The following is a 26,204-nucleotide window of genomic DNA, read 5'->3' as shown; positions in this document are numbered from 1 at the left end:
GTGGACTCCAGAGTCACAGGCTTGGTTTCAAATGCTGGCCTTGCCACATATAGGCTGTGAGACCTTGGGTCTCTCAGTTTACCTTTCAAGGCCTCAGTTTCATTAGCCTCCAAATGGGAATAATATCAGCACTAACCGCACAGGGTTATGTTATATAATGCATAGAAATCCTTAGCTTCAGGCTCAGAGTACAAAAGTACTCAACAAATGGCAATGTCCAATTTCTGTCACCATGACTAAATACCTGAAGTAAACTATTTATTTAAATGAGCAAAAGTTTATTTTCACTCATGGTTTCAGGGGTTCCAGGATGGCTGCTTGGTCCCCTTGCTTTGGTCCTGTGATGAGGCAGGGAGTATGCAGAGGAGCAAGGCTGCTCACCTCACAACAGCTGGGAAGCAGGGGGGCGGGAGAAGAGGGCCTGGGGCCCCAGTGTCCCCAAGTGAGGCATGTCCTTCATGACCTCACTTCCCTGCACAGGGTTCTACCACTCTCCAGTAACGTCACAGGCTGGTGACCAAGCCTTCAGCACATGGCCTGTGGGAGACATTTCAGATCAAAATTGTAGCAGCAGTAGCCATAAGAGTCACCTTCGTCGTGGTTATTATTATGATATTACGAGGGCAGGGGAGGTGTTGCCTTGGTGCTAGGCCAGATCTCTCATTCCTACCTGTGCCAGGACCCAGGGAAGGAGGCCCAGCCCAGCCCCAGGCCATCCTTGTTCCCCACTTCTCCAAGCAAGTCCTCATGAAGGGCACGTCCTTCAGGGTGAATCCTGGGCACTGGGCCTTTCTGTGTCTCAAAAGAGACAAGCAGCCCTTGCAGTCGTCTGAATGCTTATGTCCCCCTAAAATTCATAGGTAGAAATCTTAACCTCCAAGGAGATGGTGTCAGGAGAGGTCTTTGGGAGTGATTCGATCACAAGGGCAAAGCTTTCATGAAGGGATCAGTGCCCTTCTGAAGAGGCCCCGGGTGCTCATTGACTCCTTCCCCATGTCAGGACTCAGTGAGTGGACCTGGGCCAGGGAGCAAGCCCTCACCTGACACTGAAGTTGCCAAGCCTTGATCTCAGGTCTCCCAGGATCCAGAGCTGTGAGAAGTGGATCCCTATTGTCCATAAGCCACTCAGGCTATGGTAACTTGTTACACCATCCCAAACAGACTAGATGGCCCTTAAGCGCCAGCTTAGACCTCACTTCCCTCCACTAGGTTCCACCAAGGCCTCGTTGACCAGAGGAACAGGCAAGGGCACTACAACATACATGTTATTTCCATTATATAAATGGAAACATTCTATAAATGTCTGTTAGATCTGTTGCTACAACAAAATGCCTCAGATTGGCTAATGCAGAAAGAAAAGAGGTTTATTTATCTCACAGTTTTGGAGGCTGATAGTCCAAGATCAGGCAGCCCCATAGGTTCAGCCTCTGGTGAGGGCCTTGTAGTAGATGGCATCACAAGGGTGGGAATGTGTGCAGAAGAGATCACATGGAGAAACAGGAAACCAGAAAGATCAAGGAGCCAGGCTCACTGTTTTTGTAACCCACTCTCACAAAGACTAACCAGGATGCCAAGGTAACTACATCCAAGGCAGGACTTCCAATGACACAATAATCTCCCATTAGTTCCTAATTCTTCAAGGTGCCACTACCTCTCAAAATCACCACACTGGTGACCAAGTTTCTTGCATACCTTTGGAAGGCAAACCACAGCAAATATTCTTCTGTGGCTTGATTTTTTTCACTTACAAAAATCAAGTTTATGAAATTCATGCTGATGTGTATACTTGCTCTTAGCTCATTTTCAATGCCATATAGTATTCCATCACACAAAAATGCAATTGTTCATCTAATTTATTGTTAATGAACATTTAGGTTCTTTTATTTCAAGCAATATGAACATTGTTGTCCATTTCTTCTTATGAAGGTTGCACACGTTCATCAGAGTTTCTCTAGAGAACAAGCCTTCCCAGTGTCATAACATTGTGAGCATGCATATGTGTGCAATTTCACTAGGTGACGAGACGTTATACAGAGTGGTCATAACAATTTATTCCTAGCAAGTCAGGAAGTGTTCCCATTTCTCTGCACCCTTGCAGACACTGAGTTTTATCAGACCTTTACATTTTTAGCAATCTGGTAGATTCATGAAATGACATTTCACTTTTACGTTAATGATAAGGTTGAGCTTCCTTTCATATCTTCATGGACTGTCTCATTCTGTAAAATGCCTGCTTCCATTGAGCTTCCTTCCTCTATAGAGAGACAGCAATCAAGTAAGTGGACAAATCAAATCTTTTCAATTTGCAATAAGGGCTATAAAAGAAATGCATAAGAGGCTAAGACAGCAAGTAACATAGAGTGGAACTCTACTCCGTGTAGAATAATTGTACAGACTAAGAGGTAGTGTTTGAGACAAGAACTAAAGGAAAAGAAAAAATTAGACCTGCAAAAAGTTGAGAGTGGGAGTCGGGTGGGACAGAGAAAGTCCGCCTTCCTACAGGCTAACATCAGCCCTAAGTAACTTTCTTTTTCTATTATGATCAATAAGCAGAGAAAGAAAATACCTTCAAGAAACCTATGAAAAGATTCTATGATTGTTTTTAAAAGGAGAAAATAGGGTTTAAATTGCAGAGAAATTTTTCCTTGAAAAGATATATTGTTTAGGAAATAGTAAATTTTAGAAAGTATCTGCTTCTGCTTTTACATAGGAATCTAGATCCCATGGACTCTAAATAAAAGGTAGGATGTTGAGACAACAGGCAGAGATGAGAAGAGAGTTCTGGCTGAGGGGTCAACATAAGAGGAACTAAGTCCTTTCCCTTCCTGAACAATTTAGTCCTAAAGCCCCTGCATGGAACGAGGCAAAATAGATGTCCACTCCTGTCAAGGAATGGGAACCTTTGTGACCCAGGCCACAAGAGGGAGAAGGAAGTCCACCCCACGGGGCTACCTGGCATCTGAAACTAAAGCCTATGAGACACAAGCTGGCATCTGTACAAGGAGGGAGCTGGCCTGGGGTGTCAGAGCTCAGAGCAAGATGAGCAGCATCCATGTAGGGTTTTAGAGATAAAGCAGACTAGCAAGGGGAGTCAGAGCCCAAGTGGGTGAGGGGCAGAGTGACAGTAAAATGAGACCTTGATTCCAGTTAATATGTTAAGGATAATAGAAGGCAGGCTTCTCACTATCAGAAAAGAGACTTAGAAACACAGGAAGAGCAAAACTTAAGATAAGGGTATATCCTATCTTTGAATTGGAGATATCAGTGTGAATTTACAGTGTTCAGTACTCAGAGGGGTGTGTGTGTGTGTGTGTGTGTGTGTGCGCGCGCGCACATACATTTGTGCCTACACATACTCCTTAGCTCTTTCCACTGAGAGGGCTTCAGAGCTCTGTCTCCCCAATAACAATGAGCACATCAAGCACCAGATCCTGGTTCCTTGCTGCAGTCTGGCTGGGCACAAAATAACCGAGCCGCCACAAAGGACTTATAGGTTCAAAACAGGAACTCCTTTATTGCCCTAACTCCCCCGAACACCACACATGCGCCTTTCCAGGAAACACCACCAACCGGAAATCCCTCCTCCGCACTTCCCCAACCAACACAAACTCTCCAGGAATCCCCAGGAGAACTCCAAAGTAGCAGGCCGAGGTGGACTGCAGGGGTCTAATATACAATTGAATACACAGCTTAACACAACCATCATCATCACAACGGCTCGCTGGCATCACCTCTCAACCACTCCCTTCTGGCAAAAATGCCATGTGTCATTGGCTGTGGCTCTCAGCAGTTTCTAAGTAGCACTTTTCAGTAAGATGGACCAGGGCTCCTTGAAGACATGGCTCATCCCAAGGCTGAGGCAGAGAAATACAAAATGAGCCAGAAGCATCTGATGGCAGAAAATAAGGAAATGCCCAAGGAAAGATGGAGACATGTCAAAAGAACATAGACATTGGCTTGAAGGAACTCCTGCTGACCACACCAGGGATACTGTGAACATCAAAGGCATTGGTAATGGTAACAAATTGCCACCTGTTGAATAACAGGACACTACATCTAGCCACACAGACATCAGTGAATGCATTCCAAGTTTTATGAGAATGGATCATTTGCACGGTTTCAAGCTTCTTCCTTTAAAATAACTACAATCTGTGTTAGAATCGCTTTTGGGTAGAGAAGCCTAGAAGTGCCACTGTGATCATGCAATCCTGGTTGGCATCGTCAGTGGTGGGACAAGACATCAGACCCTGGATGAGAAAATGCAATTGAGAAGAACCCGCCGTGACTCCCATGATGGTCCAGTCAAAGACGCACAGTCCGAGTCTAATCAAGAGGAAGCATCAGACAAACCTAAACTAGGAGCATGCTAAAATTCACTGTGAATATTCAGCAAACTTGGAAAAGACATGAAGGTCAAGGGAAGACTTCAGAACTGAACTGGACTAAAGGAAACCAAAGAGACATGACATCTAGCACAGCACAACTCTGAGCTGGATCTTTCCACTATTTGAGACTTTACTGGGGCCAGCAGAGAGACTTGCATGAGATGGAAGGATTTGAGGGCAGTGGTGTATCATATTCATTTCCAGATTTTGATCGTTATTTTGTGTTTATGTGGGAGAATGCGCTTGTTTGTAGGAAATACACACTAAAAAATTCCAGGGTTATGAGGCATCGTGATAGTTGCTTTCATTCAAACATTTCATAGAATGAAAGGTTTTTGTAGTATGGTTCCAACTTTTCCTATACCTTTGTGACCATTTCAGGTTAAAATTTGTTAATTGACAGGGGAGCTAGATAACAAGAAATAAGGTTGAAAAGAAATGCAATAGCACATTTTAAATCAGCACAGGAATTAGCTAGGAGAACCTACATTGTAGAAAAACATTTCAGAAAAGTGGAGAACAAACTCAAAAATGTCTATAGGAGGAGGGAGGAGGACAGAGACTTGAACTTGATTGGGAAAAGATGGTGAACAGGAGAGCCAGTGAACAAAGATCCTGCTTAAGGATGGAAAAAAATATATAAAGGAAAGAGCCAAATGAATGGAATAGAAATAAATAAATAAATAAACTTTCCTGAGATGAAGGAAGATCTGTATAGGTAGAGTGAATAGTGGACCATATAGCAGAAGAAATCAAAAATAGCCAGGCAATATTTTCAAATTCTAAGGATGGAGAGTAGGAGAAATCTACTAGAATCCAGGCTGAGAAAGTTGCCATAAGGGAACCAAATCCAGGCAATTCTCAGACCAATATTTGGCATTGGGTTGCAGAAAATAAAAGACACGTTTCTGTAGATGTGTAAGGGGGGGAAACGTTGGGGCTCGATGCGTGAAGGGAGGAAGCAGTCACCTGTTGGGATGTGGGAGCTTAATGACAGTACTACCCTAGTCTCAATCTGAACAGTCCCTCAAGGACATACTCACCCAAGGGGGGATGAGCCAAGAACTCAAAACAAAGAACACACATTAGCCGGATATGGTGGTGCTCACCTGTAATCCCTGAGGCAGGAGGATCACGAGTTCAAAGCCAGCCTCAGCAAAAGTGAGGCGATAAGCAACTCAGTGAGACCCTGTCTCTAAATAAAATACAAAATAGGGCTGGGCATGTGGCTCAGTGGCCAGTCCAGCATACCCATCAGCCTGAAGAAGGGCAAGCAGAAAAAGACACAAGAAAGAATACCGTGTCCACTGGCCTCAATGGCCACTACTGAGTGGACAGCTGCTCACATAAAGCAAGGACCCCACCTGCCTTCCAGTGACCATGTTAACAGTACTAGGATCTGACTAGCCCAAATCAGTGCCTCACCACCAAGGAGGAGGAGAAGGGTGGGCATAAAACGAAACAAAGGAGTCAGCCTTGCCTATCCCCCACCATTGATGTAATAGTGTGTATTGGGGGGTTTGGGATGGAGATGTCTATGAAAGACTGATGGTCGTACACCAAAATGCCAAGAGTATTATACCTAGATGGGGGGACTGGGGGAATTTTTGTTTTGTTTCCTTCTGGCCTTCCATAAACTTCCTGCATGGAACAGAAATTTGTAATTTAAATAATAATAATAATTTTAAAAATGCAATGGGAAATCACTCCCAATCCAAATAATAACCACAGACTGTAACATACCCAGGCTGTGTTTAAGTGGAGATTATTTTTTAGTGATTTTTTTTTTCTGGAAAAGTTAAGCATACCTTAGAAGTTTTAAAGGTAAGTATGAGGCTAAGAATGGAAGATACCAACTTTAAGAAAAAAACTATTAAGGAAAATGATAGTTGTCTAAATTTAAAAAAAAAAATGATACTTCTACAATCAGAAGAGTCCCATAAATAAAATTCAGCAAATGACAAGCTGTGAAAATAGAGTTAAGAGGCTAAGGTCAATCTTGAATATCCAGAGTTCTCCAAATTTGTAAGAAAAAAAGGAGCAAAAGACATAAATAGAATGATATTGGCCAAATTACATTGTTATTTTGTACATTATGTGCATGTACAAATATGTAATCCCATCAATATGTATGACTATAAGGCACCATTTTAAAAATGTGAGAAAGCCAGGCACAGTGGTGCACACCTATAATCCCAGTGACTCCAGAGGCTGGGGCAGGAAGATTGCAAGTTTAAATCCAGCCTCAGCAACTTAGCAAGGCCCTCGGTAACTTAGGGAGACCCTGTCTCAAAAAATAATAGGGGTTGAGGATGTTGCTCAGTGGTTAAGCCCCTCTGGGTTCAATCCCTGGTGCAAAAAAAAAAAAAGGCTGGGGGCGGGGGGGTAGGGGTGGATATGAATAGATAGTTTAAAAGAAAAAATGCAAATAGCCTATTAGTGTATGAAAAGTGTTTAACCTATTAGTTATCAGATGCCAATTAAAAGAAAATAAGTTCTGGTTTTTTGTCACATTGACAAAGATTGAAATGAATGACTGTCTCCCGGTGGGCTCAGAGTCCTGGGTGGGTAGGGACTATTGCTTGTTATCCTTATATTCTTGGCACAGGACCTGACCCAAGGTGAGCCCTCGATAGGTCACCACACGGTGAATTGGACAAAAGAAAAACGACAGCCCTCAGTGTTGGACAGACTGTCATCTCTTGATATGTCAGTTGGAACAATTTTCCTGGAGAGTTAACTGGAAGCACTCCTCAAGAGCAAACGCGGTCCTCCTGGTTTCTGTTAAATCAAGATTATACAGGCTCAGCTACCTCAAGAGCGCCTCTTGAGCCTTAATGCCTACACTCCATAAAGCTCACATATCTCTCAGTGTGACACTCTTCAGCCAACACAACTGTATAAAAATTTAAAGTGAGGTCCCCCAAATATAATAGGACATTTTAAATAAAACCATACATAGGGAACATCCCAAATTACTTCCCAGCTGCAGTTGGTAAAATGACAGCATGCCACGTGAGCATCTGGAAAGAAGCTCAGATTCCACAGTGGAGTGGAGTGAGAAGTGTCACAGGAGCGGTTCGTCGCCATGGTCCTCTACCACCGCACACCCATCCCGAACACATCCCCACCGTGGCTTTCATGTTCTAGCCCTTGTTTCTGCTCCGAGTTTTATATCATGAAACTCCTAAAGTCTTAAAGCTCAGCAATTTTGCAGGATGCACTGAATGTTTATGGTTCAGGACACAAAGTATGTGTGAGGCTGTGCACCAAGACCCTGGTCTAGTACAGCCATTTAATAGTTGGGTGCCCAGGAAGTGATGTTTTAAGTGTTTGGATTCTGACAAATGGCTGTGGGATTTTATGGTATTTTTCTTTCTTTTTGGATTTTGATGTACAATGCATTATGTTTTTCCATGTAAAATATCGGGAAAAGGAATCCTAGTTAACATCTGATTCCTGGGAATACATTCTTGGCATTCAACAGGAGATGCTGCACTTTTAAAAGGCCATGCATTTTAATCAGTCCTAGTTTCTAAAAAAAATCATTTAAAAAAAAAATCTTGTGTGCAGGATTTCATCACAGTTTTTTAAAATTGCAAAACTTTGAAAACCTAAGTGGTTAACATTAGAAATCTGTGCTACAAATTCTAGTAAATCCATATGATTAAATCCTGTGATGTCATTTCCATCATATTTTTGAAGAAATTTCATTATATGGGAAAATTCTTATAATGCAATGGTACTTGGCAAAGATGAGCACAAAGTATATAACATATGCAAATGTGGTAAGAGAAAAATAGCTATAGATGCAGAGAACAAATACTCCAAGTTCTTAGGGTTAAAGGTAACTGATACCTCAGAGAAGAAAATGCATGGGTTTAATTTTCTTCGTACTGTTTTCATAGAAAAATCTCAGCTTTTTAAAAATTCACAATGTATTACATTTATATCGTTTTTAAAACCCCTATTTTTAAAAAACATAGCAGGGGTGGAGGTAATTTTGGAAATAATAACAGCAGTGGCAGCTGACACTTAGATAGCACTTAACTATGTGCCAGGGGATGAAAGCCGAGTTGGGAGCCCACAGTGGCCTCTGCCTGGGGAATGCCACCCTGCACCTTAGTGCCATCCAGCCCCTGCCCTGAGGGGAAGACTCAGGATGTCCACTGAGGTCAGCCACGTTGGGCCAAAGTTCAGCCAGTGCTCACAGCAGCCACACTCAGGACATAGAGTGGTGGAAAGAATATGGGACTTGGGAGCAGCCACATCTGGATTCCAGCCCTGCTAATGCCACTTAATACCTTCATGACCTTGGGGAGGGAACTTCGCCTTTCTGAATTTCACCTGCTCACAGGTAAAGCAGGAACACCTCACAGGGGATCAGCCACATGAGACTTAGGGGGCTCAGTACACAGAAGCATCAAAGAGAAGAAGCATCATAGAGAAGGTGCTCAGCAATAACCCCCTCCCTCAGTACTGAGGACCATCGCTGGCTGCTGCTTTATTACTAATTATGAAAGATGGTTCCTGGTGTTTGCACCCAAAACATATCAAGAAAATAAAAAGCATAACAGAAGATAAGCAAAATAGTAGTTGGCTAAATATGCCCCGGGTACAGATAAATACTCATTTTAATAAATATCTACCGTGTGCATGAGCAAGGCCTGAGAAAGTGAGGAATTGAGCAGATGAATGACTGACTCTGTGTCCCAGTGACACTTTTGCCTGACTCAGATTCTTTCCTCTTTTCAGCTTATCCACTCACCAAGTGCCCACCTCCCACCATCCTCCCCAATGCTGAAGTTGTCACTGAGAATGAAGAATTCAACATAGGTAGGTACCTCCTTCCAAATAGCAAGGACCGCAAGCCATGGCTGGAGGGAGGGGCAGGCAGCAGGGCTCAGCTCTTTCTCCTGTCTAGGGAGAGAAAAGCAAGAGCCCTGAGCAAGAGGGTTGACAGTCTGTCAATGGAGTTTGCATCCAAAATACCCTCCCTCTTCCTTTTTGCCATGCCCGGGAAGAGGAGCCAGGAAAGTGGTTTTCCTTTGTGATTCAAGTCAGCATTATTTTGAGAAATAAATCCCTGTAAGACAGTGTGGATTTCTTAGAATATGAAGATATCCATGTCTCCGGCCAGGCTGAGCCGTGAGAGGGAAGCAGGGGTTACCTGGGCCCTGGATTAGAGTTGAGCCAGTTGTTGAAGTCTGACAGCAGTGACCCCCCATGGATTGCTTGCTTGGAAGTGGACTCAAGGTGCTAAGGGGTTCCCAACAGCCCTGTCCAACTGCTCCAGAGCATCCCCATGTTGGTCTCTCTTGGCAGGTGACATCGTTCGCTACAGGTGTCTTCCTGGCTTTACCTTAGTGGGGAATGAAATCCTGACCTGCAAACTTGGAATCTCCCTGCAGTTTGAGGGCCCGCCCCCAATATGTGAAGGTAATTGCATCAAACCTCATCTATTGGGCCTGGAGTTCCTCCCAAACCAAACCCTGGCTTCACTCCTCTCTCGAGTCCCAATTCTTAGCTCAACTGTCCCTCCTCGTAAGTTAGAGGCCATGTGGTAAATGCTGGTGAGTGAGCGAATGAGGAATGAGTCCCCACCCTGGTCTGAGGTCTGGGCTGTGAACTGGCCACAGTGGCCACATTTATTTCTGTCTTCCCTTTTCCTTGCCTGAGCATTCCCTGGAATTGCATACTGAGCTTTGGAAGGAGAACATTCTGGGTCCTTAGGGAGAGCGGGGCTCACCCCCAAATCTTGCCCGGCTGGAGTATAAATGTGCTCAAGGTCCTGTGTGCTGACAGGGGACCCCTAGTCCACAGTTGTCTTCAGCCAATGTGGTGCCTTGACAGCAGGTGAATTCCCTCCTCCTCGACTCCCAACACAGACCCCAAACAACCCTCCCCCCAACAGGCATCTGACCCAGGGCAAGGCACCTCCCTGTCCTGTGTATAAGGTTCTCTTCCCTGAAATGAGGATGACGACTGCCCTCAGGCCCTGGGGCTGCTGTGAGGAGTGAAATGGGATCCTCATGTGAACCACTTCAGAAAAATGCCAGGCATATCGTGATGGCTCCATGTCACTGCTATTATTACAACACGTACTACTGCTGCTTCCTGGGCTATTGCTACAACAAACGCTTAGTAGCCTGTGGAGAAACAGGCCAGCCTCTCCTCCACCCCATGGGAAGCAAGGCAGAAAGAACCTGCAGCGGGGGTTGTTAGTGAGTTAGTGTTAGGAGCCATGAGCCACAGAATTGGGCTCCAGGACATGGAGAAATTCACTGCCTCTTTATTTAGTTGAGCCAACGCGCCTGCATGCCAAACAGCTCAAACAGTCATGCTCAGTCCCTGGCTTTCCTGCAGGACTGTGTCATTCTTGCCCTTGTAGACTTTCTTTGAACAATAGCTTCATTGAGATATAATTCACACATGATGCAATTCACTCATTTCACGTGTCCAAGTCAATACTCTAGTTCATTCAGAATTTTGTAGCCATCGCTGTGAGCAATCTTTATCACTCCAACAAGAAAGACCACATGCCCATTTGCAGGCACTATTTCCTTCTAACTCCTCAGTTCTAGACAAACACCAATCTGGTTTCTGTCTCCATGTATTTGCTTAGTCTAGCTATTTTATATTTTAAAAAATCATACAATATCTGGTCTTTTGTGACTGGCTTCTTTCACTCAGTGTTGTATTTTCAAGTTTCATTCCTACTATAGTGTGTATCACTATTACCTTTTTTGTTGCCAAATAATATTCCATTGAATGGATATACCACATTTTGTTTAGCCATTCATCAGTTGATGAACATTTGGGTTGACTCTACTTTTGGGCAATTGTGAATAATGTTGCTATGACATTCATGAATCTGTTTTTGTATGGAGAATATGTCTTAATTTCAATTAGATATATACCTAGAAGTGAAATTACTGGGCCTATGAAAACTCCCTGTCTAGCCATTTGAGGAGCTACCAGTCTGCTTTCCAAGGTGACTAAACCATTTTACATTCCCAACAACTGTGTTTGAGGCTTCCAACTTCTCCATACCCTTGCCAACACATATTATTATTTCTCTTTTAATTCTTTCCATTCCAGTGAATAGAAACTGTTATCTTATTGTGGTCTTCATTTGCATTTCCCCAAGGGCTAATGATTTTGAACATCTTCTCATGTGCTTATTATATATCTTCTTTGGAGGAATGTTCATTCAGCTTCTTTACCATTTTCAAAATTAGGTTGTCTTTTTATTATTGAGTGGTCATAGTTTTGTGTATTCTTGATAGAAACCTCCCATATGTTATTTGAAAAAAAAAAAACATTCGTGGGTTGTCTTCTCACTTTATTTTTCCTTTTTCTTTTTCTCTTTGGGCACTAGAGATTGAGCCCAGAGGTGCTTTAGCATTGAGCCACATCCTCAGCCCTTTTATGTTTTATTTTAAGAAAGGGTCTTGCTAAGTTGCTGAGTACCTTGCTGAGTTCCTGAGACTGTCCTCAAACTTGCAATCCTCCTGCCTCAGCCTCCCAGACTTCTTGCTTTCTTGAAGCAAAATCATTTTAATTTGATGATGTCTGATTTATATATCTTTCTTGGGTTTGTTGTGCTTTTGGTATCATTTTTAAGGAATTCTTGCCTAGTCTATGCTTTCTTCTAAGAATTTATAGCTTAAGCCCTTGCATTTAGATCTTGGATCCATTTTTATTTAATTTTTGTATATGGCCAAGGTACGGGTCCAACTTCTCTTTTTTTGCATGTAGAGATCCATCTGTCCTGGTACCGTTTACTAAAAATGGGGTGAGTCCTTCAACTTTGTTCTTCCTTTTCAATATTATTTTGGTTTTCCTGAGTCTTTTGAATGCCTATGAATTTTAGGATCAGATTGTCAACATCTGCAAAGAACCCAGATTTGATTTTTGGTAGGGATGAACTTGAATCTGCAGATCAGTCTGGGAAGTACTGCCATGTTAAAAACATGGTCTTCCCGCCATGCATATGGGATGTCTCTTCTTTCCACAACTTCCTCTGCTCTTTGGCTTATGCCACTCACTACTGCATCTAACACCCTTTCCAATAAAGTCTCAGTTCTGTGACTAGGATCAAGCATTTTGTTATAGTCCCAGCAGCATGCCTCTGGCTATGGAAACATTAAAGGGTGAAGACTGTTAATCTAAGAACATCTCAGAGCAATTCCAACATTAAGAATAAAGTCACGGGGCTAGTGTGGTGGCTCAGTGGTAGAGCGCTTGCATAGCATGTATGAGACACTGGGTTCGATCCTCAGCACAACATAGATAAGTAAGTAAATAAATAAATAAAGGTATTGTGCCCATCTACAACTAACAAAATACTTTAAAAAAAGAATAAAGTTATAACTAGAGATACATAGCAAAAATTCCAAGAAGTACATAGAAAATACTAGCCTCTAGAAGCTAGAATAACAAAATTAATATCAGAAAAATAGAGTTTAAGTCAGAAAGCATTAAAAAGAACAAGAAAGGATATTTCATAACAATAAACATAATCTATCAAGAATATATACTGGTCATAAATAGTACCTACCATAGTATATGAAGGAAAAACTGACAGAATTACAGGAGAAATTCACAAGTAAGAGATTTTTAATATACCTCTTTCTCTGCACCAAAAGAAAAGTAGCTACATACAATATTTTAAAAATATATTTAGATAAATAGGCTTTTATTGCATAAAAATTATACCAAAATTCAAAGGCTTTAAACAGTGGCCATTTATTTTCTATAAAAGATGCAATTTAAATATAAAAACCTTAGATAGTTTAGAAGAAAAAAAGAAAGATATGACATAAAAAATGTTTAACATAGGAAAAAAAATAAATTTACAAAGGATATTACCAAAAATAGATATATTTTAGTAATGCCAAAATAATTAATTCCATTTAAAAAGACATGTACGTCTGTATGCAGATATTAAAAGAGCTTCAAAATTCACAAAGAAAAATCCCATGCAACTGAACATGAAAAAAGTAAAAGCAAACTAAAGAACAAGAGAGGTATTCACAACACATATTTTCTCTTAAAAGACTTGTATCTACAGGAGTCTGAGGCAAGAGGATTGCAAGTTCAAGGGCAGCCTAGGCAGCTTAGTGAGACCCCCATCTCAAACTAAAAAATATAAAGGGATCAGGAAGTAGGTCAGTGGTAGAACATCCCTGGATTTAATCCCTAGTGCCAAAAAAGAAAAAAAAAAACCTTATAACCAGACCAAATAAGAATTTTTCTAACTCAATCCAGTAATATATAGACAAGAGAACTGAATACATATATTACAAAATAAGATGTATAAATGGCCAATAAGCACATGAAAAATTGTTCAACATAAGTAGTCATCAAGGAAATGAAAATTGAAGCCATCAGTTATACAAATTATACAAATACTTATCCTATTGCATAATTTAAAATTATACAGTTACTTAAACTATTGTTATTTACTCAAGCGAATTAAAACCTAGATCCACCAAAAACTTACATGAGTTATTTAATAACACACAACAGGAAACAACTCAAATGTTCCTCAATAGGAGAATGAATAAACAAATTGCCCTAAGATCATACAGGTGAATGATACTGAACAGTAAAAATTAAAAAGCGTTGATATGCAAAACAGCATGGCTGAGTCTTATAAATATTGTGTTTAACAAAAGAAGTCAATGCAAAAATAATCCTTGTATGATTCCAATTGTGTAAAATTCTAGAACAGGCAAAATAATTTATGACTATAAAAATAACACCAGTGATTTCCTGGAGAGTGAGGCAGGTCACACTGATTGCAAAGGGATATGAAGGAACTTCGTAGGTTAATGGAAATAAATATATTTTGATTGTTGTAGTAGTTACATGGGTGTGTATATTTTCTAAGAGTCAATGACTGGTGTACCTAAAATCTGCATATTTTATTGTGCATAAATTATATCTCAAATTTTTGCATTTTAAAAAGATAGTGAATTATAAAACAGAAAAACTTCCTGACTGATAAATAAGTAAAAAAGATGTACTTGAAATAGAAAGCAGCAAAACTCAAATTATTAGATAACCTAATCAAAAACAAAGGGAGACAGCAGGAATATGCAATAAATAAGTAAATACATAAGTAAATAAAGAAATCATTATTTATTTATTTATTTATTTATTTAGCAGACTATGATCATTGAAGTAAGAAAACATTTTTTATATCATGAGGCGACTTTTCACAAATCTATGCCAATAAACTTTAAAACCTAGATGACATGAATTATTTTCTAGGAAAGTACAATTTTCTAAATTGACCCCAATGAAGATAGAAAGTTTACAGTTTTCAAATTCTTTAAAAGAAATAGAGAAAATTATCAGAAGAAAGCCCACCAAAGAAGACAAAAGTAGCTGGTTTCATTGAATACTACTAAATGTTCAGAGACACGGTAATCTCAAGCATACCTTAGAAACACTCCTGCATAAATCTGAAAAGTTGACACAAAAAAGAGAACCTATGGACCAATCTCAGTTGAGAGAACATCCATTTGCATTTTTAAGTGGGGATGTAAAAACCCTGGGAAGCAGGACTGGTAGAGGCCAGAGTGGACCAGATCCCCTTAATTTAAATATCACCTCACCTCAGTAGCCAGTGCAGGTCAGGTTAGTAAGGTCAGGAGCTTTGCAAAAGTCAGGTGGGTCTCCATCTAGAAGCCATTTACTTTCCTCTTCCTCTTACCAAATGAAAAAGAAACTCTCCCTGGAAAAGCTAGTGTCTGTCAATGCCACTTGGAAGGAATCCTGAATGAGTTATGTGAAACTCATTTGGGACCACAGCAAACCCCTGCATGTGAGCCCATCCCCAGAGATGATCAGCAAGCCCCTCATCTGTGAAGGCAGGGGATGAAGGAAATGGTGAGATGGGTAGAGAGCTACAGTCTCCTTCCCAGGGTTACTTCTTGGCCTTCCTTTCCCAGAAGCTCCCTTTTATCTATGTTGCAGAATCCAGCACACTCAGGAAGCCTGGCTAACGGCACATCTACAGCAAAACACCAGTTCTTCCTGATACTTGTACCACTGTCAAGGGCACCAAAGAAATTGATTTATTCCATAGAACTTTGCTTTGGAGTCCCCAAACCAAGCAAATGGAACTTGATTCCATGGATCCCACATAATTTGTTCCTTGCTGTTGTGACACTCCCTGTGCCCCAGGACAGAGCAGCTCCTCATACCTGGGGTGTGCAAGGCCCTTCTGAACCAGCATCTTCCCACCCTTCATTGTGACATGAGAAAACCCAATTCTCCTCTAACTCCTCCATTCTTAAGGTCCATACTGAATGTCTTACTTAGGGTGGCATTTTTTTCTTCAGATGTGTTAATACTGCCACTTAGCCAGTCCAAGTGTTGCTGAACCCTTTCTGCTCTTGATGCAATCACACCATCATCATCATCATCGTCATCATCTTTATCACCATCACCATCACTATTGTCACCACCATCACCATCACATCACCACCACCATCACCGACCACCACCATCGTCACCATCACCATCATCACATCACCACCACCATCACCACCACATCACCATCACCATCATCACTACCATCACCATCATCACTACCATCACCATCACCACCACCATCACCACCACCATCACCATCACCATCACATCACCATCACCACCACCATCACCACCACCACCACCATCACCATCACCATCACCATCTCTATGATTTGTTGAAGCACTATGTTGTGTACTGTACGTATAGTGTCTCATAACAAATAATATTTTATATAATGCAATGGTCCTGGGAGGTAAGTCATATCTCTTGAGTGGGAGATGGAGAAGCCATCACACAAAGTGGAAAGAATTTGTTGAAGACCACACAGGTTGCTAGGGCAGAGGTGAGCTATAAATCCAAATACATTTGGCCCAAACTTTCATGGACTTACCTGCACCCTATACTATCTTTGTATAAACTTAACCCATCCTAGAGATCAACTCTTTTGAGTTTGGGGTTCCTTACTGCTGACTCTACGTTTGCACCATCCCTACCTACTCCAAAGCCAGGTAGCAATGCCCACATCTAAGCTAGGAAGTGATTCCCAGCAACTGGCAAGGCCCAAGTCCCAGCAATACTGTAGTGTTGACACAGTGTCCAAGGTCACCTGATGTCATGGAGCAGTATAATGCCAGGTGTGGGTCTTGTTTGTGCTCAAGTACTGATTTTCCAATGGTTGTCTTTTGCACCAGGAAAAAGCAAATGTGTTGGTCCCCATTCCATCTTCACCCCATTTACTTGGTGTTTCTTTTTTTCCTCCAAGTGCACTGCCCGACAAACGAGCTTCTGACAGACTCCACGGGTGTGATCCTGAGCCAGAGCTACCCTGGAAGCTACCCCCAGTTCCAGACCTGCTCTTGGCTGGTGAGAGTGGAGCCCGAGTACAACATCTCCCTCACGGTGGAATACTTCCTCAGTGAGAAGCAGTATGATGAGTTTGAGATCTTCGACGGTGAGTCAGGCCAATGCTGTGTACCTCTCTACTACAGAAGGCTTCAGGTCTCTGAGAGTCTGTGCTGCAGTTTTCCTGGCCCCATGTGCTACCTTGCTCTACACAGAAACCCAAGACTCTGGGATCTGATGGGCTGTGTGGCTGCTGGACCTGTTACAGAGCCCCTTCCTACTCTAGTCCCCACTCAAAGCAAGCACACTTGACTGTCAGCCAATAAATTGGGTCATTCAATACCTTACTCCCAGGTAAAGACCTTGCTGCTTCCAAAACACAAAGAAGTCTACACTGAACTGCTTCTTTGGTCATGGGAGGGGAAAGGTGCAGTCATTTGCTCTTCTTATCCCAGAAGGAATAATATCTCAGCAAGCCCCAAACCACTGCACCCTCAAAATTTCACTGCAGACCTTTTAGGATTTATATCTTACTCTGTGGAGCATGAGTCTTGCAAAGGCATCTCCACTAATTGTCACTAATGCCTCATCAGATCCGATTAATATGATGCCCTCAATATAGTGAACCAATATGCTAAATTCTACAGGATGTCCAGATGGCCCCCAGTCCTTCATACTCTATTTTGACGAAATGCAGAAGAATTAATACTGCTGCCTGCTTCATGTGGATACAGGTTGATTCTGATCCTCCTTTCTGATGGGTATGGAAAAGAACGCATTGCCAGATCCATGTAACCAAGACTATGTTAATCTGCTCTGACGAAGATACAACATCTGGCGCAGCTGTTCCAACTAGGTTACTCCTTGGTTATGTTTAGACTGTGAGGTAGAACTGGGCCAGGACTCCATTTATTACCAACTTCAATCTAAATAGTACAGTCATGATAGGCTCTGAATCTTCAGGAATCAGCCTCATTCACACCTTGTATCCAAAGACTTTAAGATATTTAGACATTCTCATTTCTACAATATTCAGTTATTGGAGTATACAGTGGTAGGGCTTTGTGGGGAAGGAACAGAGAAATAACTATTATATACAATTGGCACTATTTTGCAGGGTCCTTTTTCATAGGGACTCAGTTTCTCCTTTAGCAGAAATGTTCTGGAATGGGAGATGCAACCTGGCCTGGTGGTCTGCAAACTGTACAAGGGATTGAGAATGTCCAATGTGGGCAACTTTCCTTGCCCACTGGTTATCTAGTCAGCATCTGCTTTGCTCATACATCTCTATCCTTTTTTGGCTGCCCATTGTCTTGCCCTTAGGAATCCCATGTTCTATGGGCCATCTCCATAGACCCTCTGATCAGGCCCTCCCAAGGCCATTCTAACCTTGGTACTCATTTTAGTAATTTCTCCAACTTTGCTTCAGGCTGTTCACTGATCCCACTTGGCCTATATATCCTAGGATTTCTGCACCAGTCACGGTAGAGAGAGGGGGTCTTATAAGTTAGACTACAGAAGCAGTGATGTTAGCTTGCTTAGCTTGCTTTGTTCCCCATATGACCAGCATCCAAAGAAGCAGCTGTCCTGGGGTACATACAAAAAAAGCAGCTTTCTACACCTAACACTAACTTGTCCCCATTCCCAAACATTCATGAGAGAAATTCTGTGTCCTTCAAGTTGCCACTATCTAGACATCCGGGCCTGGGGCCTGCTCTCTGTGATCCCTTGACTTTGCCAAGTTCATAGGAAGTTAAAGTGGTGTTCCAGGGACATGGTGTCGTACTGTCCTCCTTTTCCTTAAGAATATTGCAACCTATAATCATGTGTCCTTCTCAACCTAGGTCCCTCAGGACAAAGTCCTCTGTTGAAAGCCCTCAGTGGGAATTACTCTGCTCCTCTGATTGTCACCAGCTCAAGCAACTCTGTGTACCTGCGCTGGTCATCTGACCACGCCTACAATCGAAAGGGCTTTAAGATTCGGTATTCAGGTGAGTAACCCATCAGGGCTCCTGAGAAAGACCAAGGCCTCTGAGCCCCTTCAGTCATTCACCCAAATAAGCTGGGATCCAGCTCCTCAGCAAGGTGGTGGGTACCTCATGGGGACTGGGCAGCCTCTCCCTGTCTAAATCTCCCCCACCGGGGAGTGGCACAGAGGCAGAATCCTGTTGCCTCTTTCTCTAGTCCTTGCCCCACTTTCAGTCTCTTCCCGTCTTCTCATAGTGCCAGCCTGTATCTCTAGGATAAGTTAGGGCTCAGTTCCTGCCAGCTATCATACCAGAGCCCATGATGCCCAAGGGGGTTCCTGTCCCCCCTTTAAAAGCCTCCCTTTAGAAATTTAGGAAACATTAGTAAAATTCCTCAACCAAAAACCCTACAATGGATCTCTCTCTGGTAAAGGTCACACAAGCAGCAAGAACGGGCTGTATTCCGAGGCCAGGAGCGTCTCCTCTGCTCTGCAAGCCCCGTCTTTTTGATTCCTATTGCTTTTTTATTTTTTATTTTTTTAGTCAACACATAAACCTTTACGTATCTATGGGTACAGTGAGACATAGATATATCTGTATATGTATATTACGTATATGCCACACTGTACCCCTAGATGTGTAAAAGTATATAGTGATCACACTAGGGCAGTTAGCAAGTCTGTCACTCGAAACGTCTACCACTTATGTTGAAAATAATTAAAAACCTTTATCTCGCTATTTTGAAATATACAATTTATTTTTGACGAGGGTCACCCTACTGTGTTGCTGAGCACTATAGGATTTATTCCTCTTGTCTAATTGTATTTCTGTACCTGAGAACCGACCCCTTTCTGTCCCCTCTGCCGGCTCTCCTTCCCAGGCTCTGGCAACCCCTATTCTACTCTCTATCTCTGTGAAATCAGCCTTTTTAGCTTGTTCATATGAGTGGGAACATGCAGTACTGTCTCTCTGTACCTGGCTTATTTCACTTAACAGAATGTCCTCCAGTTCCATCCACATGGCCCCAGGTGGCAGGGTTTCATTCTCTTTTATGACAAGCCACATCTTATAGGCAGAGTTAGATCAAAGGCCAAGCCACACAAACAGCTGATTCAGGAACACAGAACTATCCCTGGGCATGTAATGAGATGGAGAAAACCAAATCTACCCACACTGCCATTACTGACTTGTTGGAAGAGAACTTGCCAAGCTGCTTGATACCCACTCGGAAGGGTGGTGGGCCCCCTGACTGCTGGCTGTGCCCAGCAAGCTTGGAGGGGGGAATTGAATTACTTAAGGCCATGGGGAATTCCACCATGCCCAGTGCCCCTCAGCATACTCCAAACAAGTATGGGACACATTTCTGAAGTATATTGTTAGGGAGGGACATCAAATTCTCAAGTTCTGCCTTTGGTATTGCTTGTCTTTCTTGATTCATGTCTTGCTTGGGCCTCCTACTTACAAGACCAGCCCAAACTTAGAGGGCCCACTAGAGCAGTTCTAAAGAACCCTGGAGTATGGCCTCCAGGGAGAGACAACCAGATAAAGCTGCAGGGAGCCTGGGAGGAGATAGATCTTTACTACCTCGGGGTCCAGTTTCCACGTTCTCTCCTTTCCCTGATGTACACCCTGGGGTGGGGAATCATGACCACCCCAGGATCAGCCACCAGCTCTATTTACAGTCTAGCTCTAGGATTATTTACCAAGGCACTGAACTGCTTCCGGCCTCAGTTTCCTCTTGATGAAAAAGAAACCTCTAGGTGCCTCTCAGGGAAGAACGAGACTCAGTTCTCTCCAGGCCTATGACTTGGGACAGTTCAGCTACTCAGTCTAAAGGGAAATCAGCATTTCCTACCTTTGTTGATAAATTGGGAACTAAAAACTATTAAGGAGTTGCCCTATTCTTGATGTTCAGAGACTCATCCGTTTGGGAGCAGTGATCCAGGTGTACAAACAGCAGATATGCCACCTAGAAAGGGGGCTGATTACATTTGCAACAACAATTAGTACTTAATAATTACAATATAGTAGATATGTTTAATTTGCATGTGTCTTTCACTGTGACTAAGTGTATTTTATAACATGTCCCTGAGTGAGGGGGACTCATAGATACAATATATGCAGGACAGAAGGGACAAAGAGAGGAAGGACACTCATGATATGGTGTGGAGATATTTAAACCACCAGTTCTGTTCACAGAGGAGTGTGATCCCAGACAAGAAGAGGCCAGAGACTGGTGCCCTCTTCCCTCATCCCTGTTGGCCTGGGAGACCCAACCAAGGACTCCTCAGGCAAACAAAGGGGCACATGCCACTTGTCCTGAAGTCATCCCTCTTTCACAGCCTCCCGGGATGGGCCTGCAGGTCCCTGGCAGGGCTTGTCATGTGAGTTTTCAGGCTGGGATGCTTTCCTGTTTCTTTCACTGCTGTCTCCTGAGCACTTAGAACAGACGTTGGCATGCAAATGGACATGCTAAATCTTTATGTTGGACAAATGGATAAAACACTGAAGCCATATGTCGAGGGGACATGTCGGGGAATTTATGTCCTGGATTCCCGGGTCCCCTACATAGCAGAAAAAAAAAAGGAGAGCAATCATTAATGGAGCACTCAGCGCCCTGCACTGTGCTGGCAGCTTTATATACATGGTGTTTTTTAAATTGTCCACAGACCTGAGGTGGATATGTGTAGATCCCAACTTCCAGGGGAGGACACTAGTGCTAAACAAGTTTCAGTGGTTTGTCCCAAGTCACGGGCTTGGAGAGGTTAGAAACTGAGGCCCTGCAGTCTCACCTTTCAGGAGCCAATCTCACTGGGTTGCACTTTCCAAGGATGCCAGGGAGCCTGATCCGGGCCATGCATCCAGGGCTGCCCTCAGGCCTCATAGAGGACCCAGTTCTTCATGGAGCAGTTTTTTAAATTCTCCTTTATTCTGCTTTTGCTTTTAAACTGGCTTTTTTCTTTTTCCCAATATCAACCACTCAGACCTTCCTAAATAGCAGAGGACACGACACGGCAGTGGCCAAGATAAAGAAATGGGGGACGGGGGTGGGGGGGCGGAGAAGGGGTAGGGGCCAGCATGAGAGACCACCTGTGCTCCTGCTCACACCTGGTTCCCTGAGCCACATCTTGTTGTTCAGCCCCTTACTGCAGCCTGCCCAGGGCTCCACTCCACGGCTTCATTCTGGGCCAGACCACCACCCAGCCCGGCGGCTCCATCCACTTTGGCTGCAACACAGGATACCGCTTGGTGGGACACAGCATGGCCATTTGTACCCGGCACCCCCAGGGGTACCACCTGTGGAGCGAGGCCATTCCTCTCTGTCAAGGTGAGAAGCAGGTGGGAAGCAAGTCACAAAGCGACTGGGATCTAACTCAACTCTTGGCTTCTGTCAAAATGAGTCACTTCCACATGCAGGTTTCCCAGGGGTTTGATAATGAATTCATTAATCTAGCAAATATTTACCAAGCACCCATAATACCTTCAGCCCTGGGATGACATATGCATAGCAGTCTCTGTTTTCAGAGCCATGGGGGAGATGGATATGTGAGCACATAAATGCAGAGTGACAGAGTAAGAACGGATCCACCCACTAGACAGTGAGGGAAGGCTCCCAGAGGAGGGGAGGAGGGGAGCAAGTGAGTTGATCAGACACTTGAAATGTACAGACTACCCTTTAGCTTGCAGGCAGTATCTTTTAGACTTCACTTTTGACCCCTGGAGGAATATACATTTAGACTAGGAATCTGGCGGGGCGGGGGGGGGGGGGGAATACAACTACAAATAGTGCAAAAAAAAAAAAAAGCAATAATGAACAATAATTCCATCACAGGAAATTGCTACTGCTAACATTTCAGCTCGTTTCCTTTGGTTTTCTATAGATTGATTGCAAAAATAGGATCGTCAGTGTATAAAACTTTTAATATCTTATCAATACCTTTCAAATAATTCAAATAACTTCCTCATTATTATTTTTGGTGGTTGCATAGCATTATGGGAAAACTGATGTGTAATCAAGTATAGTTCTACTCTGGGTCATTTGGAGTCCATACTTTTTGCTACCCAAAACTTTTAACTCCATCTTATGAACATCCATGTTTATTTCATCAAAATAAATGCCCAGAAATGAGACTGTTGAATCACAAAATATGCAAAATTAATAGCTTTTGATAAAAGCCTTTTACAAATGTTGTCCTCATTTACACTTCTACCAGCGGCACATGGAGATTGTCTTTTATTCCACAATCTCAACAATATGTACTGCATTTCAAAAAGAAGAGGAAAACTTTGTCCTTTATATAGACAAGAAGAGGAAATTATGCTGCTGTTAGATTTTATTTTTCTTTGCTTCCCAGTGTGGTGAAGTGCTTTTAGTGACATTCATCATTGCTGATCCTCACAACCTACTGGTCTGAGCCTGCTCTTTCCCAAAGAGAAGAAATAGTGTGTTGTTAATATTCTACTGTAAGCCCTAAGCAAAGGTCACAAAGAACTGACTGTCCACAAGTGGCAAATATTATCTGGCTTCAGTTTGTGTCTTTAATCACATCAACATAGACAAGTCTTTTGTCCAGAGCTCCCATTGCAAACTACCCTTGTCTGTTACCTTTGTCACTCTCAAAGGAAGCCATCCTGGTGTTGCTCCACGTGCCTTCCTCCCACTCCACACTAAGCCTCCTTCCGATGCCCTCCCTCTGTGTTCTCTGGAATCCTGGTTCTATACCCCACAAGCACACACCCTCGCTGGCTACCCAGGAGGCTCTCCTCACTCCTTCTTCACGGGTACCTCCTGAGCATATGTGTGCTGTGGCCCTTGAAGTAGGGGAGTTAATCTCCACCAACACCATTTCCCATTTTCAGGGTCAGGAAGGGTCTGACATTCTCTCTTTCAAACCATGAATTCACTCTACCTGAGAGATTCTGGGTCCCCAAATACCTCTCTGTCCTCCCCAGACCCGTTCTCTGGCTCCGTGTAGTCTTCCCACAGAGGTTTCATTCCATACGTTTCAGATACTTTGTGCTTGTATTTCTCCTCCCTGACCCACAGAAATGTCCCTTTACCTCTAGATTGGGGGATGTCACTGAGGCATGGAGAACATGAGACTCAGACTTATCCTCTCGCTGGCTGAGGAGTCCTCTTCTGTCCTCTCAGCTATCCATGAGAGCAGGGCCATGAGAGGTGATTGCTGTCACTCCTTCACCCGAGGTCCCCAGGTGCCTCAAGACACTGTGAATCTAAAGATTGCACATCTTCTGTTTACTGAATTATCTCTGTTTCCTAAGGGGATCTTTTCCCCTACTTTTTAATCTTATCTTTGTGTATCACATGGACACCTACTGGTGTTCCTCCTACATGTAATGATCTGTGATTATTCATATTTAAAAAGTAAAGGCTAGGTTGATTTTTCCAGGCAGCAAATGTGGATTGCCTTTGTTGTTATTTTATACAAATATCTTTGCCCATAGGTCTCTCCCATGAATAAGAGGTTGAGATGAGGTGTAGCCAGGATATTAGAGGGGCATCCCTTAGGTTCAGAGACCTTAAATTCTAGGAAAAGAACTCTCTTCTGGGATGGCAACTCCCACCATAGCTGCCCTAGTTTGTTGAAGAGTTCTTCCCCTGACCTTAAGTAAGAGAGACAAAAATCTCTATTTTGTTTGGAAAATAGATGCTTGAATGCCCCTATGCTGTATTTGTGGGAAGGGAGGGAAGTCTCACCCTGAAGCCTTTCCCATATATTTCTGAGCTGCAGATTTTTTGCTTCATTTAATCTATCTAGGCACTTCTGTCTTTACTTCATCTTCCAGATTTTTCTTCACTCAAAATCTCTGCCAATGACACTCCCATTTCTTTTTTTATTGTGAGTCTTTTCCCTTTTATTATTTTTTACTATAATATTATTAGGGCCCTAGAGAGAAGAATAAAGATCAAAGTATTTCCCAGAACCCCATCCAGAAACTCATGATGCATCTCTCCTTTCTAGCTCTTTCCTGCGGTCTTCCTGATGCCCCCAAGAATGGAATGGTGTTTGGCAAGGAGTACACGGTGGGGACCAAGGCTGTGTACAGCTGCAGCGAAGGCTACCACCTCGCGGCTGGCGCAGAGGCCACCGCGGAGTGTCTGGAGACAGGCCTGTGGAGCAACCACAACGTCCCCCCTCAGTGTGTCCGTGAGTCCCTGGGCAATGGAGGGGCTGGGTAGGCAGCAGACAAGATGCCTGCAAGGGCTGAGCTGAAGAGGGGAACGTGTACATGACAGTCGAGGGATTCGGAGAGGGGAGGAGTGGCCTCTGCCAGCTTGGGCTGCCATTGAAGTTACTCTCAGAGGACTAATGGACTGTTGTGCCCGGGGACATTTCCAGAAACCACCACAGAACTTACAAGTGACCTCGTCTAATGGAGAAACCATCAGAGAGTGTGTATGAATGTCCCTCCATCACAAAAATCTGAAATGATGACTTTTAGGCTAGAATCCAAATTGGCAGCCTCATGGTCATACTTAGGTCAAAGATACAGGTTTTTTGGTTTCCTTTGGCCTACACTGTGCTTTGTAAAAAAAAAAAAAAAATGCTTCTCAACAGTCTAAAATCAGGGAATTTTCAATAAACATCCAGATTCTTGGCTTCTCCTGGAAAATAAAGGCCTGACCAAATGGAACATGCATTCCCACAACCAACCAAACCAATCATCAACCGTGACTGAGTACCATCTCCCTCCTCTTTTTTCTCTCCTCCTCCTCCTCTTCTTCTTCCTCCTCCTCCTCCTCCTCCTCCTTCTCCTTCTCCTTCTTCTTCTGATCTGCACTCCTCAGTTTGCCATATCCCTCTCCCCAACACTTCACCCATTTTCCAAACCTCCCTAAGGACTTAAGGTTCTTGAATTTATCATGACTGCATTGGGTTCTCCAGTCCCCAGCTCTGGGCTCCTGCACTGTCTTCCATAATTGATTAACCTTCCTCCCTCCTTGTTCCCCCAGCTGTGACCTGTCCTGATGTCAGCAGTATCAGTGTGGAGCATGGCAGGTGGAGGCTCATCTTTGAGACCCAGTACCAGTTCCAGGCCCAGCTGATGCTCATCTGTGACCCTGGCTACTACTACACTGGCCAGAGGGTCATCCGCTGTCAGGCCAATGGCAAATGGAGCCTTGGGGATTCCATGCCCACCTGCCAAAGTAAGCCCAGGAGGGAAGGGTAGGCAAGTTTGCACAGGGTCTCCTATGGGGGGGTACATTGGAGAAGGGGAGAGGAGGGGTACCTCCAGGGATTGTAGTGTCCTCTTTTTGTACACACACCTAGAATCAGGGGCTGGGAAAATGCCTGATCCACTGACAAAGTACTTCTTAGCATCTTGTCATCATATTAGAAGGTACATTTTTAATAAGCTGTACAGGTGAGCATGCACTAATTCATTTGTTCAACATTCCTTAGGCCCCACAGCGGGGTACTCCAGGTGTTGTAG

General features: G+C 43.3%; 1 protein-coding gene across 1 annotated transcript in view; it reads left to right on the top strand.

Moving 5' to 3' along the window:
* The window catches only part of Csmd2 (CUB and Sushi multiple domains 2), a 539,902-nt gene that overhangs the window by 471,200 nt on the left and 42,498 nt on the right, over positions 1-26,204 (top strand). The window contains exons 45-51 of the mRNA XM_027937327.2: positions 9,141-9,221; positions 9,711-9,824; positions 16,700-16,888; positions 18,624-18,770; positions 21,886-22,074; positions 24,731-24,916; positions 25,723-25,917. Of these exons, the coding sequence (XP_027793128.2) occupies positions 9,141-9,221; positions 9,711-9,824; positions 16,700-16,888; positions 18,624-18,770; positions 21,886-22,074; positions 24,731-24,916; positions 25,723-25,917 (1,101 nt within the window). The remainder of the gene's footprint in view (positions 1-9,140; positions 9,222-9,710; positions 9,825-16,699; positions 16,889-18,623; positions 18,771-21,885; positions 22,075-24,730; positions 24,917-25,722; positions 25,918-26,204) is intronic.

The sequence above is a fragment of the Marmota flaviventris genome, chromosome 10 (genome assembly GCF_047511675.1).
Source record: "Marmota flaviventris isolate mMarFla1 chromosome 10, mMarFla1.hap1, whole genome shotgun sequence".
NCBI classification, from domain to species: domain Eukaryota; kingdom Metazoa; phylum Chordata; class Mammalia; order Rodentia; family Sciuridae; genus Marmota; species Marmota flaviventris.
Note: the sequence above shows the minus strand (reverse complement) of the source record. Positions and strands in the feature narration are given on the sequence as shown.